The sequence below is a fragment of the Dendrobates tinctorius genome, unplaced genomic scaffold, assembly GCF_039654945.1.
Source record: "Dendrobates tinctorius isolate UK_male_01 unplaced genomic scaffold, ASM3965494v1 ptg000138l, whole genome shotgun sequence".
Lineage (NCBI taxonomy): Eukaryota > Metazoa > Chordata > Amphibia > Anura > Dendrobatidae > Dendrobates > Dendrobates tinctorius.
Window position 1 is genome coordinate 7,910,342 of NW_027361806.1, and position 18,447 is coordinate 7,928,788.

The window sequence follows — 18,447 nt, forward strand, 5'->3', positions numbered from 1 at the left end:
TCAGTGATGGTGGGAGGCTGAGTGGTTGTTGGAGGCTGTGTGGTAGTGGGAGGTCTTGTGGTAGTTGGAGGCTGTGTGGTAGTGGGAGGCTCAGTGCTGGTGGGAGGCTGCATTGTAGTTGGAGGCTGTGTGGTAGTGGGAGGCTCAGTGATAGTTGAAGGCTCAGTGGTAGTTTGAGGCTCAGTGGTAGTAGGAGCCTGTGTGGTAGTGGGAGGCTGAGTGGTAGTTGGGAGGCTTAGTGCTGGTGAGACGCTGAGTGGTTGTTGGAGGCTGTGTGGTTGTGGGAGGCTTTGTGGTAGTGGAAGGCTCTGTGGTAGTGGAAGGCTCAGCGCTGGTGGGAGGCTCTGTGGTAGTTTGAGGCTCTGTGATAGTTGGAAGCTCTGTGGTAGTAGGAGGCTCAGTGCTGGTGGGAGGCTGTGTGGTAGTCGGAGGCTCAGTGCTGGTGGGAGGCTCAGTGGTAGTTGGAGGATGAGTGGCAGTTGGAGGCTGTGTGGTAGTTGGAATCTCAGTGCTGGTGGGAGGCTGTGTGGTAGTTGGAGGCTGTGTGGTAGTGGGAGGCTGAGTGCTGGTGGGAAGATGAGTGGCAGTTGGGGACTCTGTGGTAGTGGGAGCCTCAGTGCTGCTGGAAGGCTGTGTGGTCCTTGGAGACTCAGTGGTGGTGGGAGGTTGTGTGGTGGTTGGCGTCTGCGCGGCAGTTGGAGGCTCAGTGGTGGTGGGAGGCTTTGTGGTAGTTGGAGGCTCAGTGGTAGTTGGAGGCTCTGTGGTAGTTGGAGGCTCAGTGCTTGTGGGAGGTTGAGTGGTTGTTGGAGGTTGTGTGGTAGTGGGAGGTTGTGTGGTAGTAGGAGGCTTTGTGATAGTGGGAGGCTCTGTGGTAGTTGGTGGCTCAGTGGTAGTTGGAGGCTCTGTGGTAATTGGAGGCACAGTGCTGGTGGGAGGCTGAGTGGTTGTTGGAGGCTGTGTGGTAGTGGGAGGCTTTGTTGTAGAGGGAGGCTCTGTGGTATTGGGAGGCTCAGTGCTGGTGGGAGGCTGTGTGGAAGTTGGAGGCTCAGTGGTGGTGGGAGGCTTTGTGGTGGTGGGAGGCTGTGTGATAGTGGAAGGCTGTGTGGTAGTGGGAGGCTGTGTGGTAGTTGGAGGCTCTGTGGTAGTTGGAGGCTCAGTGCTGGGGCGAGACTGAGTGATTGAGTCTGTGTGGTAGTGAGAGGCTTTGTGGTAGTGGGAGGCTCTGTGGTAGTTGGAGGCTCAGTGGTGGTGGGAGGCTTTGTGGTAGTTGCAGCCTGTGTGGTAGTTGGAGGCTCAGTTCTGGTGGGAGGCTGAGAGGTTGTTGGAGCTTGTGTGGTAGTGGGAGGCTTTGTGGTAGTGGTAGGCTCAGTGGTAGTTTGAGGCTCAGTGGTAGTTGGAGCCTGTGTGGTAGTTGGAGCCTGTGTGGTAGTTGAAGGCTCAGTTCTGGTGGGAGACTGAGTGGTTGTTGGAGGCTGTGTGGTAGTGGGAGGCTTTGTGGTAGTGGAAGGCTCTGTGCTGGTGGGAGTCTCTGTGGTAGTTGGAGGCTCTGGTAGTTGGAGGCTCTGTGGTAGTGGGAGGCTCTGTGGTAGTGGGAGGCTCTGTGGTAGCGGAAGGCTCAGTGCTGGTGGAAGGCTGTGTGGTAGTTGGAGGCTCAGTGGTAGTGGGAGTCTGTGTGGTAGTGGGAGGCTGTGTGGTAGTGGGAGGCTGTGTGGTAGTGGGATGCTCAGTGGTAGTTGGAGGCTCTGTGGTAATGGGAGGCTGTGTGGTAGTGGGAGGCTGTGTGGTAGTTGGAGGCTCTGTGGTAGTTGGAGGCTCAGTGCTGTGGCGAGACTGAGTGATTGCTTGAGTCTGTGTGGTAGTGAGAGGCTTTGTGGTAGTGGGAGGCTTTGTGGTAGTTGGAGCCTGTGTGGTAGTTGGAGGCTCAGTTCTGGTGGGAGGCTGAGAGGTTGTTGGAGGTTGTGTGGTAGTGGGAGGCTGTGTGGTAGTGGGAGGCTGTGTGGTAGTGGGAGGCTTTGTGGTAGTGGAAGGCTCAGTGCTGGTGGGAGTCTCTGTGGTAGTTGGAGGCTCTGTGGTAGTGGGAGGCTCTGTGGTAGTGGGAGGCTCAGTGCTGGTGGGAGGCTCAGTGCTGGTGGGAGGCTGTGTGGTAGTTGGAGGCTCAGTGCTAGTGGGAGGCTCAGTGGTAGTGGGAGGCTGTGTGGTAGTGGGAGGCTGTGTGGTAGTGGGAAGCTGTGTGGTAGTGGGAGGCTGTGTGGTGGTGGGATGCTCAGTGGTAGTTGGAGGCTCTGTGGTAGTGGGAGGCTGTGTGGCAGTGGGAGGCTGTGTTGTAGTTGGAGGCTCTGTGGTAGTTGGAGGCTCAGTGCTGGGGCGAGACTGAGTGATTGTTTGAGTCTGTGTGGTAGTGAGAGGCTTTGTGGTAGTGGGTGGCTTTGTGGTAGTTGGAGCCTCAGTTCTGGTGGGAGGCTGAGAGGTTGTTGGAGATTGTGTGGTAGTGGGAGGCTTTGTGGTAGTGGGAGGCTCAGTGGTAGTTTGAGGCTCAGTGGTAGTTGGAGGCTGTGTGGTAGTGGGAGGCTTTGTGGTAGTGGAAGGCTCTGTGCTGGTGGGAGTCTCTGTGGTAGTTGGAGGCTCTGTTTTAGTGGGAGGCTCTGTGGTAGTGGGAGGCTCAGTGCTGGTGGGAGGCTCAGTGCTGGTGGGAGGCTGTGTGGTAGTTGGAGGCTCAGTGCTGGTGGGAGGCTCAGTGGTAGTGGGAGGCTGAGTGGTAGTGGGAGGCTGTGTGGTAGTTGGAGGCTCAGTGGTAGTTGGAGGCTCTGTGTTAGTTGGAGGCTCAGTGCTTGTGGGAGGTTGAGTGGTTGTTGGAGGTTGTGTGGTAGTGGGAGGTTGTGTGGTAGTGGGAGGCTTTGTGATAGTGGGAGGCTCTGTGGTAGTTGGTGGCTCAGTGGTAGATGGAGGCTCTGTGGTAATTGGAGGCACAGTGCTGGTGGGAGGCTGAGTGGTTGTTGGAGGCTGTGTGGTAGTGGGAGGCTTTGTTGTAGAGGGAGGCTCTGTGGTATTGGGAGGCTCAGTGCTGGTGGGAGGCTGTGTGGAAGTTGGAGGCTCAGTGGTGGTGGGAGGCTTTGTGGTGGTGGGAGGCTTTGTGGTGGTGGGAGGCTGTGTGATAGTGGGAGGCTGTGTGGTAGTGGGAGGCTGTGTGGTAGTTGGAGGCTCTGTGGTAGTTGGAGGCTCAGTGCTGGGGCGAGACTGAGTGATTGAGTCTGTGTGGTAGTGAGAGGCTTTGTGGTAGTGGGAGGCTCTGTGGTAGTTGGAGGCTCAGTGGTGGTGGGAGGCTTTGTGGAAGTTGGAGCCTGTGTGGTAGTTGGAGGCTCAGTTCTGGTTGGAGGCTGAGAGGTTGTTGGAGCTTGTGTGGTAGTGCGAGGCTTTGAGGTAGTGGGAGGCTCAGTGGTAGTTTGAGGCTCAGTGGTAGTTGGAGCCTGTGTGGTAGTTGGAGCCTGTGTGGTAGTTGAAGGCTCAGTTCTGGAGGGAGACTGAGTGGTTGTTGGAGGCTGTGTGGTAGTGGGAGGCTTTGTGGTAGTGGAAGGCTCTGTGCTGGTGGGAGTCTCTGTGGTAGTTGGAGGCTCTGGTAGTTGGAGGCTCTGTGGTAGTGGGAGGCTCTGTGGTAGTGGGAGGCTCTGTGGTAACGTGAGGCTCAGTGCTGGTGGAAGGCTGTGTGGTAGTTGGAGGCTCAGTGGTAGTGGGAGGCTGTGTGGTAGTGGGAGGCTGTGTGGTAGTGGGAGGCTGTGTGGTAGTGGGATGCTCAGTGGTAGTTGGAGGCTCTGTGGTAATGGGAGGCTGTGTGGTAGTGGGAGGCTGTGTGGTAGTTGGAGACTCTGTGGTAGTTGGAGGCTCAGTGCTGGGGTGAGACTGAGTGATTGCTTGAGTCTGTGTGGTAGTGAGAGGCTGTGTGGTAGTGGGAGGCTTTGTGGTAGCTGGAGCCTGTGTGGTAGTTGGAGGATCAGTTCTGGTGGGAGGCTGAGAGGTTGTTGGAGGTTGTGTGGTAGTGGGAGGCTGTGTGGTAGTGGGAGGCTTTGTGGTAGTGGAAGGCTCTGTGCTGGTGGGAGTCTCTGTGGTAGTTGGAGGCTCTGTGGTAGTGGGAGGCTCTGTGGTAGTGGGAGGCTCAGTGCTGGTGGGAGGCTCAGTGCTGGTGGGAGGCTGTGTGGTAGTTGGAGGCTCAGTGCTAGTGGGAGGCTCAGTGGTAGTGGGAGGCTGTGTGGTAGTGGGAGGCTGTGTGGTAGTGGGAAGCTGTGTGGTAGTGGGAGGCTGTGTGGTGGTGGGATGCTCAGTGGTAGTTGGAGGCTCTGTGGTAGTGGGAGGCTGTGTGGCAGTGGGAGGCTGTGTGGTAGTTGGAGGCTCTGTGGTAGTTGGAGGCTCAGTGCTGGGGCGAGACTGAGTGATTGTTTGAGTCTGTGTGGTAGTGAGAGGCTTTGTGGTAGTGGGAGGCTTTGTGGTAGTTGGAGCCTGTGTGGTAGTTGGAGGCTCAGTTCTGGTGGGAGGCTGAGAGGTTGTTGGAGGTTGTGTGGTAGTGGGAGGCTTTGTGGTAGTGGGAGGCTCAGTGGTAGTTTGAAGCTCAGTGGTAGTTGGAGGCTGTGTGGTAGTGGGAGGCTTTGTGGTAGTGGAAGGCTCTGTGCTGGTGGGAGTCTCTGTGGTAGTTGGAGGCTCTGTGGTAGTGGGAGGCTCTGTGGTAGTGGGAGGCTCAGTGCTGGTGGGAGGCTCAGTGCTGGTGGGAGACTGTGTGGTAGTTGGAGGCTCAGTGCTGGTGGGAGGCTCAGTGGTAGTGGGAGGCTGAGTGGTAGTGGGAGGCTGTGTGGTAGTGGGATGCTCAGTGGTAGTTGGAGGCTCTGTGATTTTTGGAGGCTGAGTGGAAGTGGGAGGCTGTGTGGTAATGGGAGGCTGTGTGGTAGTTGGAGGCGCTGTGGTAGTTGGAGGCTCAGTGCTGGTGCGAGGTTTTGTGGTAGTGGGAGGCTGTGTGGTGGGATGCTCAGTGGTAGTTGGAGGCTCTGTGATTGTTTGAGTCTGTGTGGTAGTGAGAGGCTTTGTGGTAGTGGGAGGCTCTGTGGTAGTTAGAGGCTCAGTGGTGGTGAGAGGCTTTGTGGTAGTTGGAGCCTGTGTGGTAGTTGGCGGCTCAGTTCTGGTGGGAGACTGAGTGGTTGCTGGAGGCTGTGTGGTAGTGGGAGGCTTTGTGGCAGTGGAAGGCTCTGCTGGTGGGAGTCTCTGTGGTAGGTGGAGGCTCTGTGGTAGTTGGAGGCTCTGTGGTAGTGGGAGGCTCTGTGGTAGTGGGAGGCTCAGTGCTGGTGGGAGGCTCAGTGCTGGTGGGAGACTGTGTGGTAGTTGGAGGCTCAGTGCTGGTGGGAGGCTCAGTGGTAGTGGGTGGCTGTGTGGTAGTGGGAGGCTGTGTGGTAGTGGGATGGTCAGTGGTAGTTGGAGGCTCTGTGGTTTTTGGAGGCTGCGTGATAGAGGGAGGCTGTGTGGTAGTTGGAGGCTCTGTGGTAGTTGGAGGCTCAGTGCTGGTGCGAGACTGAGTGATTGTTTGAGTTTGTGTGGTAATGGGAGGCTCTGTGGTAGTTGGAGGCTCAGTGGTGGTGGGAGGCTTTGTGGTAGTTGGAGCCTGTGTGGTAGTTGGAGGTTTAGTTCTGGTGGGAGGCTGAGTGGTTGTTGGAGGTTGTATTGTAGTGGGAGGCTCAGTGGCAGTTTGAGGCTCAGTGGTAGTTGGAGCCTGTGTGGTAGTTGGAGCCTGTGTGGTAGTTGGAGGCTCAGTTCTGGTGGGAGACTGAGTGGTTGTTAGAGGCTGTGTGGTAGTGGGAGGCTTTGTGGTAGTGGAAGTGGTAGTGGTAGTGCTGGTGGGAGGCTCTGTGGTAGTTGGAGGCTCTGTGGTAGTTGGGGGCTCTGTGGTAGTTGGGGGCTCTGTGGTAGTGGGAGACTCTGTGGTAGTGGCAGGCTCTGTGGTAGTGGGAGGCTCTGTGGTAGTGGGAGGCTCAGTGATGGTGGGAGGCTCACTGCTGGTGGAAGGCTGTGTGGTAGTTGGAGGCTCAGTGCTGTTGGGAGGCTCAGTGGTAGTGGGAGGCTGTGTGGTAGTGGGAGGCTGTGTGGTAGTGGGATGCTCAGTGGTAGTTGGAGGCTCTGTGGTAGTGGGAGGCTGTGTGGTAGTGGTAGGCTGTGTGGTAGTTGGATGCTCAGTGGTAGTTGGAGGCTCAGTGCTGGTGGGAGGCTTAGTGGTTTTTGGAGGCTGTGTGGTTTTTGGAGGCTGTGTGGTAGTGGGAGGCTGTGTGGTAGTGGGCGGCTTTGTGGTAGTGGGAGGCTCACTGGTAGTTTGAGGCTCAGTGGTATTTGGAGCCTGTGTGGTAGTTGGAGGCTCAGTTCTGGTGGGAGCCTGAGTGGTTGTTGGAGGCTGTGTGGTAGTGGGAGGCTTTGTGGTAGTGGAAGGCTCTGTGCTGGTGGGAGGCTCTGTGGTAGTTGGAGGCTCAAAGCTGGTGGGAAGCTCAGTGCTGGTGAGAGGCTCAGTGCTGGTGGGAGGCTGTGTGGTAGTTGGAGGCTCTGTGGTAGTTGGAGGCTCAGTGCTGGGGCGAGACTGAGTGATTGTTTGAGTCTGTGTGGTAGTGAGAGGCTTTGTGGTAGTGGGAGGCTTTGTGGTAGTTGGAGCCTGTGTGGTAGTTGGAGGCTCAGTTCTGGTGGGAGGCTGAGAGGTTGTTGGAGGTTGTGTGGTAGTGGGAGGCTTTGTGGTAGTGGGAGGCTCAGTGGTAGTTTGAGGCTCAGTGGTAGTTGGAGCCTGTGTGGCAGTGGGAGCCTTTGTGGTAGTTGGAGGCTCAGTTCTGGTGGGAGACTGAGTGGTTGTTGGAGGCTGTGTGGTAGTGGGAGGCTTTGTGGTAGTGGAAGGCTCTGTGCTGGTGGGAGTCTCTGTGATAGTTGGAGGCTCTGTGGTAGTGGGAGGCTCAGTGCTGGTGGGAGGCTCAGTGCTAGTAAGAGGCTGTGTGGTAGTTGGAGGCTCAGTGCTGGTGGGAGGCTCAGTGGTAGTGGGAGGCTGTGTGGTAGAGGGAGGCTGTGTGGCAGTGGGATGCTCAGTGGTAGTTGGAGGCTCTGTGATTTTTGGAGGCTGATTGGAAGTGGGAGGCTGTGTGGTAGTGGGAGGCTGTGTGGTAGTTGAAGACGCTGTGGTAGTTGGAGGCTTAGTGCTGGTGCGAGGCTTTGTGGTAGTGGGAGGCTGTATAGTAGTGGGATGCTCAGTGGTAGTTGGACACTCTGTGATTGTTTGAGTCTGTGTGGTAGTGAGAGGCTTTGTGGTAGTGGGAGGCTCTGTGGTAGTTAGAGGCTCAGTGGTGGTGGGAGGCTTTGTGGTAGTTGGAGCCTGTGTGGCAGTTGGAGGCTCAGTTCTGGTGGGAGAATGAGTGGTTTTTGGAGGTTGTGTGGTAGTGGAAGGCTTTGTGGTAGTGGGAGGCTCAGTGGTAGTTTGAGGCTCAGTGGTAGTTGGAGCCTGTGTAGTAGTTGGAGGCTCAGTTCTGGTGGGAGACTGAGTAGTTGTTGAAGGCTGTGTGGTAGTGGGAGGCTTTGTGGTAGTGGAAGTGGTAGTGGTAGTGGAAGTGGTAGTGGTAGTGCTGGTGGGAGGCTCTGTGGTAGTTGGAGGCTCTGTGGTAGTTGGAGGCTCTGTGGTAGTTGGAGGCTCTGTGGTAGTGGGAGACTCTGTGGTAGTGGCAGGCTCTGTGGTAGTGGGAGGCTCTGTGGTAGTGGGAGGCTCAGTGCTGGTGGGAGGCTCACTGCTGGTGGAAGGCTGTGTGGTAGTTGGAGGCTCGGTGCTGGTGCGAGACTGAGTGATTATTTGAGTTTGTGTGGTAGTGGGAGGCTCTGTGGTAGTTGGAGGCTCAGTGGTGGTGGGAGGCTTTGTGGTAGTTGGAGCCTGTGTTGTAGTTGGAGGCTCAGTTCTGGTGGGAGACTGAGTGGTTGTTAGAGGCTGTGTGGTAGTGGGAGGCTTTGTGGTAGTGGAAGTGGTAGTGGAAGTGGTAGTGGTAGTGCTGGTGGGAGGCTTTGTGGTAGTTGGAGGCTGTGTGGTAGTTGGAGGCTCAGTTCTGGTGGGAGGCTGAGTGGTTGTTGGAGGTTTTGTTGTAGTGGGAGGCTTTATGGTAGTGGGAGGCTCAGTGGTAGTTGGAGCCTGTGTGGTAGTTGGAGCCTGTGTGGTAGTTGGAGGCTCAGTTCTGGTGGGAGACTGAGTGGTTGTTAGAGGCTGTGTGGTAGTGGGAGGCTTTGTGGTAGTGGAAGTGGTAGTGGTAGTGGAAGTGGTAGTGGTAGTGGAAGTGGTAGTGGTAGTGCTGGTGGGAGGCTCTGTGGTAGTTGGAGGCTCTGTGGTAGTTGGAGGCTCTGTGGTAGTTGGAGGCTCTGTGGTAGTGGGAGACTCAGTGGTAGTGGGAGGCTGTGTGGTATTGGGAGGCTGTGTGGTAGTGGGATGCTCAGTGGTAGTTGGAGGCTCTGTGGTTTTTGGAGGCTGTGTGGTAGTGGCAGGCTGTGTGGTAGTGGCAGGCTGTGTGGTAGTGGGATGCTCTGTGGTAGTTGGAGGCTCAGTGCTGGTGGGAGGCTTAGTGTTATTTGGAGGCTGTGTGGTAGTGGGAGGCTTTGTGGTAGTGGGAGGCTTTGTGTTAGTGGGAGGCTCAGTGGTAGTTTGAGGCTCAGTGGTAGTTGGAGCCTGTGTGGTAGTTGGAGGCTCAGTTCTGGTGGGAGGCTGAGTGGTTGTTGGAGGCTGTGTGGTAGTGAGAGGCTTTGTGGTAGTGGAAGGCTCTGTGCTGGTGGGAGGCTCTGTGGTAGTTGGAGGCTCAGTGCTGGGGGGAGGCTCAGTGCTGGTGGGAGGCTGTGTGGTAGTTGGAGGCTCTGTGGTAGTTGGAGCCTCAGTGCTGGGGCAAGACTGAGTGATTGTTTGAGTCTGTGTGGTAGTGAGAGGCTTTGTGGTAGTGGGAGGCTTTGTGGTAGTTGGAGCCTGTGTGGTAGTTGGAGGCTCACTTCTGGTGGGAGGCTGAGAGGTTGTTGGAGGTTGTGTGGTAGTGGGAGGCTTTGTGGTAGTGAGAGGCTCAGTGGTAGTATGAGGCTCAGTGGCAGTTGTAGCCTGTGTGGTAGTGGGAGCCTTTGTGGTAGTTGGAGGCTCTGTGGTAGTTGGAGGCTCAGTGCTGGGGGGAGGCTCAGTGCTGGTGGGAGGCTGTGTGGTAGTTGGAGGCTCTGTGGTAGTTGGAGCCTCAGTGCTGGGGCAAGACTGAGTGATTGTTTGAGTCTGTGTGGTAGTGAGAGGCTTTGTGGTAGTGGGAGGCTTTGTGGTAGTTGGAGCCTGTGTGGTAGTTGGAGGCTCACTTCTGGTGGGAGGCTGAGAGGTTGTTGGAGGTTGTGTGGTAGTGGGAGGCTTTGTGGTAGTGAGAGGCTCAGTGGTAGTTTGAGGCTCAGTGGCAGTTGTAGCCTGTGTGGTAGTGGGAGCCTTTGTGGTAGTTGGAGGCTCAGTGGTAGTTGGAGGCTCTGTGGTAGTTGGAGGCTCAGTGCTGGTGGGAGGCTTTGTGGTGGTGGGAGGCTCTGTGGTGGTGGGAGGCTGTGTGGTAGTGGGAGGCTTTGTGGTAGTGGGAGGCTGTGTGGTAGTTGAAGGCTCTGTGGTAGTTGGAGGCTCAGTGCTGGGGCGAGACTGAGTGATTGTTTGAGTCTGTGTGGTAGTGAGAGGCTTTGTGGAAGTTTGAAGCCTGTGTGGTAGTTGGAGGCTCAGTTCTGGTGGGAGGCTGAGAGGTTGTTGGAGGTTGTGTGGTAGTGGGAGGCTTTGTGGTAGTGGGAGGCTCAGTGGTAGTTTGAGGCTCAGTGGTAGTTGGAGCCTGTGTGGTAGTTGGAGCCTGTGTGGTAGTTGGAGGCTCAGTTCTGGTGGGAGACTGAGTGGTTGTTGGAGGCTGTGTGGTAGTGGGAGGCTTTGTGGTAGTGGAAGGCTCTGTGCTGGTGGGAGTCTCTGTGGTAGTTGGAGGCTCTGTGGTAGTTGGAGGCTTTGTGGTAGTGGGAGGATCTGTGGTAGTGGGAGGCTCTGTGGTAGTGGGAGGCTCAGTGCTGGTGGGTGGCTGTGTGGTAGTTGGAGGCTCAGTGCTGGTGGGAGGTTCAGTGGTAGTGGGAGGCTGTGTGGCAGTGGGAGGCTGTGTGGTAGTGGGAGGCTGTGTGGTAGTCGGATGCTCAGTGGTAGTTGGAGGCTCTGTGGCAGTGCGAGGTTGTGTGGTAGTGGGAGGCTGTGTGGTAGTGGGCGGCTGTGTGGTAGTTGGAGGCTCTGTGGTAGTTGGAGGCTCTGTGGTAGTTGGAGGCTCAGTGCTGGGGCGAGACTGAGTGATTGTTTGAGTCTGTGTGGTATTGAGAGGTTTTGTGGTAGTGGGAGGCTTTGTGGTAGTTGGAGTCTGTGTGGTAGTTAGAGGCTCAGTTCTGGTGGGAGGCTGAGAGGTTGTTGGAGGTTGTGTGGTAGTGGGAGGCTCAGTGGTAGTTTGAGGCTCAGTGGTAGTTGGAGCCTGTGTGGTAGTGGGAGCCTTTGTGGTAGTTGGAGGCTCAGTTCTGGTGGGAGACTGAGTGGTTGTTGGAGGCTGTGTGGTAGTGGGAGGCTCAGTGGTAGTTTGAGGCTCAGTGGTAGTTGGAGCCTGTGTGGCAGTGGGAGCCTTTGTGGTAGTTGGAGGCTCAGTTCTGGTGGGAGACTGAGTGGTTGTTGGAGGCTGTGTGGTAGTGGGAGGCTTTGTGGTAGTGGAAGGCTCTGTGCTGGTGGGAGTCTCTGTGATAGTTGGAGGCTCTGTGGTAGTGGGAGGCTCAGTACTGGTGGGAGGCTCAGTGCTAGTGGGAGGCTGTGTGGTAGTTGGAGGCTCAGTGCTGGTGGGAGGCTCAGTGGTAGTGGGAGGCTGTGTGGTAGAGGGAGGCTGTGTGGTAGTGGGATGCTCAGTGGTAGTTGGAGGCTCTGTGATTTTTGGAGGCTGATTGGAAGTGGGAGGCTGTGTGGTAGTGGGAGGCTGTTTGGTAGTTGGAGGCGCTGTGGTAGTTGGAGGCTCAGTGCTGGTGCGAGGCTTTGTGGTAGTGGGAGGCTGTATGGTAGTGGGATGCTCAGTGGTAGTTGGACGCTCTGTGATTGTTTGAGTCTGTGTGGTAGTGAGAGGCTTTGTGGTAGTGGGAGGCTCTGTGGTAGTTAGAGGCTCAGTGGTGGTGGGAGGCTTTGTGGTAGTTGGAGCCTGTGTGGCAGTTGGAGGCTCAGTTCTGGTGGGAGAATGAGTGGTTTTTGGAGGTTGTGTGGTAGTGGAAGGCTTTGTGGTAGTGGGAGGCTCAGTGGTAGTTTGAGGCTCAGTGGTAGTTGGAGCCTGTGTGGTAGTTGGAGGCTCAATTCTGGTGGGAGACTGAGTAGTTGTTGAAGGCTGTGTGGTAGTGGGAAGCTTTGTGGTAGTGGAAGGCTCTGTGCTGGTGGGAGTCCCTGTGGTAGGTGGAGGCTCTGTGGTAGTTGGAGGCTCTGTGGTAGTGGGAGGCTCTGTGGTAGTGGGAGGCTCAGTGCTGGTGGGAGGCTCAGTGCTGGTGGGAGGCTGTGTGGTAGTTGGAGGCTCAGTGCTGTTGGGAGGCTCAGTGGTACTGGGAGGCTGTGTGGTAGTGGGAGGCTGTGTGGTAGTGGGATGGTCAGTGGTAGTTGGAGGCTGTGTGGTAGTGGGAGGCTTTGTGGTAGTGGAAGTGGTAGTGGAAGTGGTAGTGGTAGTGCTGGTGGGAGGCTTTGTGGTAGTTGGAGCCTGTGTGGTAGTTGGAGGCTCAGTTCTGGTGGGAGGCTGAGTGGTTGTTGGAGGTTGTGTTGTAGTGGGTGGCTTTGTGGTAGTGGGAGGCTCAGTGGTAGTTTGAGGCTCAGTGGTAGTTGGAGGCTCAGTGCTGGTGCGAGACTGAGTGATTATTTGAGTTTGTGTGGTAGTGGGAGGCTCTGTGGTAGTTGGAGGCTCAGTGGTGGTGGGAGGCTTTGTGGTAGTTGGAGCCTGTGTGGTAGTTGGAGGCTCAGTTCTGGTGGGAGACTGAGTGGTTGTTAGAGGCTGTGTGGTAGTGGGAGGCTTTGTGGTAGTGGAAGTGGTAGTGGAAGTGGTAGTGGTAGTGCTGGTGGGAGGCTTTGTGATATTTGGAGCCTGTGTGGTAGTTGGAGGCTCAGTTCTGGTGGGAGGCTGAGTGGTTGTTGGAGGTTGTGTTGTAGTGGGAGGCTTTGTGGTAGTGGGAGGCTCTGTGGTAGTTTGAGGCTCAGTGGTAGTTGGAGCCTGTGTGGTAGTTGGAGCCTGTGTGGTAGTTGGAGGCTCAGTTCTGGTGGGAGACTGAGTGGTTGTTAGAGGCTGTGTGGTAGTGGGAGGCTTTGTGGTAGTGGAAGTGGTAGTGGTAGTGGAAGTGGTAGTGGTAGTGCTGGTGGGAGGCTCTGTGGTAGTTGGAGGCTCTGTGGTAGTGGGAGACTCTGTGGTAGTGGCAGGCTCTGTGGTAGTGGTAGGCTCTGAGGTAGTGGGAGGCTCAGTGCTGGTGGGAGGCTCACTGCTGGTGGAAGGCTGTGTGGTAGTTGGAGGCTCGGTGCTGGTGGGAGGCTCAGTGGTAGTGGGAGGCTGTGTGGTAGTGGGAGGCTGTGTGGTAGTGGGATGCTCAGTGGTAGTTGGAGGCTCTGTGGTTTTTGGAGGCTGTGTGGTAGTGGCAGGCTGTGTGGTAGTGGGAGGCTGTGTGGTAGTGGGATGCTCAGTGGTAGTTGGAGGCTCTGTGGTAGTTGGAGGCTCAGTGCTGGTGGGAGGCTTAGTGGTTTTTGGAGGCTGTGTGGTAGTGGGAGGCTTTGTGGTAGTGGGAGGCTTTGTGTTAGTGGGAGGCTCAGTGGTAGTTTGAGGCTCAGTGGTAGTTGGAGCCTGTGTGGTAGTTGGAGGCTCAGTTCTGGTGGGAGGCTGAGTGGTTGTTGGAGGCTGTGTGGTAGTGGGAGGCTTTGTGGTAGTGGAAGGCTCTGTGCTGGTGGGAGGCTCTGTGGTAGTTGGAGGCTCAGTGCTGGGGGGAGGCTCAGTGCTGGTGAGAGGCTCAGTGCTGGTGGGAGGCTGTGTGGTAGTTGGAGGCTCTGTGGTAGTTGGAGGCTCAGTGCTGGGGCGAGACTGAGTGATTGTTTGAGTCTGTGTGGTAGTGAGAGGCTTTGCGGTAGTGGGAGGCTTTGTGGTAGTTGGAGCCTGTGTGGTAGTTGGAGGCTCACTTCTGGTGGGAGGCTGAGAGGTTGTTGGAGGTTGTGTGGTAGTGGGAGGCTTTGTGGTAGTGAGAGGCTCAGTGGTAGTTTGAGGCTCAGTGGCAGTTGTAGCCTGTGTGGTAGTGGGAGCCTTTGTGGTAGTTGGAGGCTCAGTGCTGGGGCGAGACTGAGTGATTGTTTGAGTCTGTGTGGTAGTGAGAGGCTTTGTGGTAGTTGGAGCCTGTGTGGTAGTTGGAGGCTCAGTTCTGGTGGGAGACTGAGTGGTTGTTGGAGGCTGTGTGGTAGTGGGAGGCTTTGTGGTAGTGGGAGGCTGTGTGGTAGTGGGATGCTCAGTGGTAGTTGGAGGCTCTGTGGTAGTTGGAGGCTCAGTGCTGGTGGGAGGCGTTGTGGTAGTTGGAGCCTGTGCTGTTGTGAGTTCATTTTTCCCTTCACCATTGAGGTCTGATGAACTCCCTCCTCTAGTGAAGGAAGGTAGTGAGACTGATTACCAAACACCTGGGCAGCTAGATGATGACTGGGTGGCTGGAATTGAGGACTGTATATAAGGCTGCCGACGCCCTTCTTCCTGGCTGGTGATTTTCCTGCTGGATTCTTGGAGACCAGTCTGATTCCTGCATCTCAAAGCTAAGTTTTTCTGCTCTGCTTTGTACTCTTCAGTTTTGTTTTTGTTTTGCCTTGTTTTTTGGGAGTTCTGCCATCCCCGGCCGGGGGTGAGCTGAATTCCATTTTTGTCTCTGATCTGTTGATATTTTGCTCTGTCTTCAGAATATACCTGAGCGCTGATATAGTCTTTTGAAGCCTACCGACTTCAGGGCCTGTTTTTCCTATCAGTCGGTTGGCTCATTTTAGTAGGGTTTTCGTGGATGGCAGACAGCAGCTTTCCTATCCTGTCCTATGTAGTTAGCTTGGGCCCCATCATTTGCTCAACCTATCTTTCTATCTGTGTTAGTGTTTTCATCTTGCTTCACCGTCATTATATGTTGGGGGCTGCCTATTGCTTTGGGGTCTGCTCTGGGGCAGTTTAGTTTTTCCCCTTTCTGTCTTTAGGCTATATAGTTCTCCGGCTGTGATCGAGGGGTCTAGGGCACCGTAGGAACCCCCCACGGCTACTGCTAGTTGTTGTGGATAGGTTCAGGGGTCTGCAATCCGATAGCTGCCAACCTCTCTGGTTTTTCTGGACTTAGCTGGTATTTTGTTTTTTCCTCCTTCGGTTACTCATCATAACAGAATCACCAGCCATACCGCAGATCCTAGGGTACTCAATAGCAGGAGAGAATTGTAAGAAAGAAAGAAAGAAAAAAAAAAAAAAGAAGGTGTCAGAATTTTTTTCTTTTTCTTTTTTGTGTGCATATTTTTTCCTCTATATCTCTGAGGCCGTAGGGGGAATTTTTCTCTCAATGGAGATGAAGCAATTGTCTGATCGTGTGGAGCAGCTCGCTGCTGAAGTGCGGGGAATTTCCGCCTATCTTGCTCATTCACATGCTGCTGAACCAAAGATTCCTACTCCTGATGTATTTTTGGGGGATTGGTCTAAATTCTTGAATTTCAAGAATAATTGTAAATTATTTTTTGCCTTGAAGCCTAACTCGTCGGGGAACTCAGCGCAGCAGGTTAAAATTGTCATCTCTTTGCTGCGCAGCGATCCCCAGGATTGGGCGTTTTCTTTGAAACCTGATGATCCTATTCTGAATAATGTGAACGCATTTTTTCAAGCCTTGGGGTTGTTGTATGATGAACCTAATGCTATTGATCAGGCTGAAAAGACCCTGTTGGCATTAAGCCAGGGTCGGGATTCGGCAGAGTTGTATTGTCAAAAATTCCGAAAGTGGGCGGTCCTTACTACCTGGAATGATGGTGCCTTGGCAGCCCTCTTTCGGAAGGGTTTGTCAGAAACTGTAAAAGATACTATGGTGGGATTTCCTGTTCCCTCTGGTCTTGACGATTCTATGTCATTAGCCATTCAGGTGGATCGGCATTTATGTGAACGCAAAACTACACGAGAGATGTTACCACCTGTTGAACAAATGTCTGAACCTATGCAATGTGATAGAGTTTTGTCTAGGGCGCAACGTCAGGAGTTCAGAAGGCGTAATAAGCTGTGTTTTTTTTGTGGAGATGCCTCGCATATTATTTCTGTCTGCCCTAAACGAGAGAAACGTTGTGCACACACGTTTTCTGTGGGTGGTGTTCAACCTAAGTTTCTTCTGGCAATTACTCTGTTCTGCTCCCTGTCCACATTTTCCGCCAAGGTTTTTGTGGATTCAGGAGCAGCTCTGAACCTGATGGACTTGGATTTTGCTAAACGTTGTGGATTTCCTATGACACCTCTGCGGACGCCTATCCCTTTGAGGGGTATTGATGCTACTCCTTTGGCGAAGAATAAACCTCAGTTTTGGACCCAGGTGGTAATGCGGGTCGCCCCAGACCACCAAAAAATTGAGTTCTGGTGTTGCATAATTTGCATGATACCATTGTTCTGGGGTTTCCCTGGTTGCAAATCCATAATCCAGTTCTGGATTGGAAATCTTTGTCTGTGGTGAGTTGGGGTTGTCGGTGTGCCCTTAGTGATGCTCCTGTTTTCTCCAACTCTCCCTAGTCACATGATGTTCCTGACTATTTGGCTGACTTTTATGATGTATTTAGTGAGAATGAGTCTGCGTCTTTGCCTCCTCATAGGAGTTATGACTGTGCTATTGAGCTGAACCCGGGGTGTAAATTCCCCAAGGGTCGGCTTTTCAATTTATCTGTACCCGAGCACGAGGCTATGCGATCCTATATTAAGGAGGCGTTGGAGAAGGGTCATATTAGACCATCCTCTTCACCCTTAGGTGCTGGGTTTTTTTTCGTGGCCAAAAAGGATGGTTCATTAAGGCCTTGTATTGACTATCGTGCCCTCAACAAAATTACTGTTAAATATCAGTATCCGTTACCCCTGATTTCTGATCTATTCTCCAGAATTAAAGGTGCTTGCTGGTTTACCAAGCTTGACCTCAGGGGGACGTATAATCTTATTCGCATTAAGCATGGGGATGAATGGAAGACGGCGTTTAATACTCCGGAGGGACATTTTGAGTACCTGGTGATGCCTTTTGGGCTCACTAATGCCCCTTCTGTCTTCCAGTGCTTCATGAACGATATATTCCGAGACTTTGTGGATACATTTTTGATTATCTATCTGGATGATATTTTGATTTTCTCCAAGAATTGGGACTCTCATGTGGAACATGTTCGGACTGTGTTCCGGATTTTGAGGGAGAATTCCCTGTATATCAAGGGATCGAAATGCCTTTTTGGGGTACAGAGGATTTCATTTTTGGGATTTATTTTGTCTCCGTCAACTATTGAAATGGACCCGGCCAATGTACAGGCCATTTATGATTGGGTTCAGCCCACTTCTTTGAAGGCCCTCCAGAAGTTTTTGGGTTTTGCTAATTTTTATCGGAAATTTATAGCTAATTTTTCTGGTATTGCCAAGCCATTGACGGATTTGACTAGGAAGGGTGCTGATGTGCTGAATTGGTCTCCGGAGGCTGTTTCTTCCTTTCAGGAGCTGAAGCGAAGATTCACTTCTGCTCCGGTTTTGCGGCAACCTGATGTCTCACTCCCGTTTCAGGTGGAGGTGGACGCTTCTGAGATTGGTGCAGGAGCGGTGTTGTCCCAAAAAGATCCTGTGACATCTAAAATTAATCCTTGTGCTTTCTTTTCCCGAAAGTTCTCCCCATCCGAACGTAACTATGATGTGGGGAGACGGGAACTGTTGGCCATGAAATGGGCATTTGAGGAGTGGAGACATTGGTTGGAGGGAGCCAAACACCAAGTCGTGGTCCTTACTGACCACAAGAATTTGATTTACCTGGAGTCGGCCAAGCGCTTGAATCCTAGACAGGCTAGGTGGGCCTTGATTTTCACACGTTTTGATTTTGTGGTCTCTTTTCTTCCGGGCACTAAGAATGTCAAGGCAGACGCCCTCTCTAGGAGTTTCCTTGCTGATTCTCCTGTTGTGACTAAGCCTGCTACCATCTTAGGCGAGGGGGTAGTTCTTTCTGTCATCTCGCCCAATTTGAGATGTGCTCTGGAAGAGTTTCAGGAGGACAAACCTGAGCGTTGTCCCAGTGGAAAGTTGTATGTTCCTGACCAGTGGAGGAAGAGAATGATGTCTGAAGTTCATTGCTCTGCATTGGCTGGTCATCCAGGTATTTTTGGTACTAGAGATCTGGTGAGTCGATCTTTTTGGTGGCCCGCCTTGTCTCGTGATGTCAGGAATTTTGTGCAGTCCTGTGGGACTTGCTCCCGGTCTAAACCTTGTTCTCGCTCTAGTGGCTTGTTGATGCCTTTGCCGGTGCCCAGGAGGCCATGGACCCATATTTCAATGGATTTTATCTCTGATATGCCTGTCTCTCAGAGAATGACTGTTATTTGGGTGATTTGTGATAGATTCTCTAAGATGGTCCATCTTGTACCACTCCCTAAGTTGCCATCTTCCTCTGAGTTGGTGCCCTTGTTTTTGCAACAGGTGGTTCGCTTGCACGGGATTCCTGAGAACATTGTATCTGACAGAGGAGTTCAGTTTGTGTCTAGATTTTGGAGGACTTTCTGTTCCAAGCTGGGAATTCAGTTGTCCTTCTCCTCTGCGTTTCACCCTCAGACCAATGGGCAGACGGAGAGAACAAACCAGACTTTGGAGTCGTATTTGAGATGTTTTATTTCTGCCGATCAGGATGATTGGGTTTCATTTTTGCCCTTGGCCGAATTTGCTTTAAATAATAGAGCTAGTTCTGCCACTTTGATGTCACCTTTTTTTTGTAACTTTGGTTTTCACCCTCGATTTTCTTCAGGGCAGGTGGAGCCTTCTGCCTGCCCAGGTGTTGACACTGTGGTGGAGAGAATGCACCAGATCTGGGACCAAGTAGTGGATAAGTTGTCTCTCTCCCAGGAAAAGGCCCAGCGGTTTTCCAACCGGCGTAGGACCGTTGGTCCCCAGTTTAAGGTGGGTGATATGGTTTGGTTGTCATCAAAAAATATCGCTATGAAGGTGGCTTCTCCTAAGTTTAAGCCTAGATTTATTGGACCTTACAAGATTTTGGAGATTATTAATCCGGTCTCTTTTCGGTTGGCTCTTCCTGTCACATTTAAAATTCATAATGTGTTTCATAAGTCCTTGTTGAAGAGGTTTGTTGAACCAGTAGTTCCTGTGGTGGCACCTCCTGACCCTATATTGTTTGAAGGTAACATGGAATATGAGGTAGAGA

General features: G+C 53.5%; 1 protein-coding gene across 1 annotated transcript in view; it reads right to left on the reverse strand.

Annotated features, from left to right (window-relative positions):
* The window catches only part of LOC141048872 (uncharacterized), a 49,334-nt gene that overhangs the window by 27,512 nt on the left and 3,375 nt on the right, over positions 1 to 18,447 (reverse strand). The window contains exons 2-5 of the mRNA XM_073544960.1: positions 11,380 to 13,418; positions 7,533 to 8,576; positions 5,171 to 6,386; positions 4,933 to 5,115 (exon numbers count right to left, since the gene is read on the reverse strand). Of these exons, the coding sequence (XP_073401061.1) occupies positions 4,933 to 5,115; positions 5,171 to 6,386; positions 7,533 to 8,576; positions 11,380 to 13,418 (4,482 nt within the window). The remainder of the gene's footprint in view (positions 1 to 4,932; positions 5,116 to 5,170; positions 6,387 to 7,532; positions 8,577 to 11,379; positions 13,419 to 18,447) is intronic.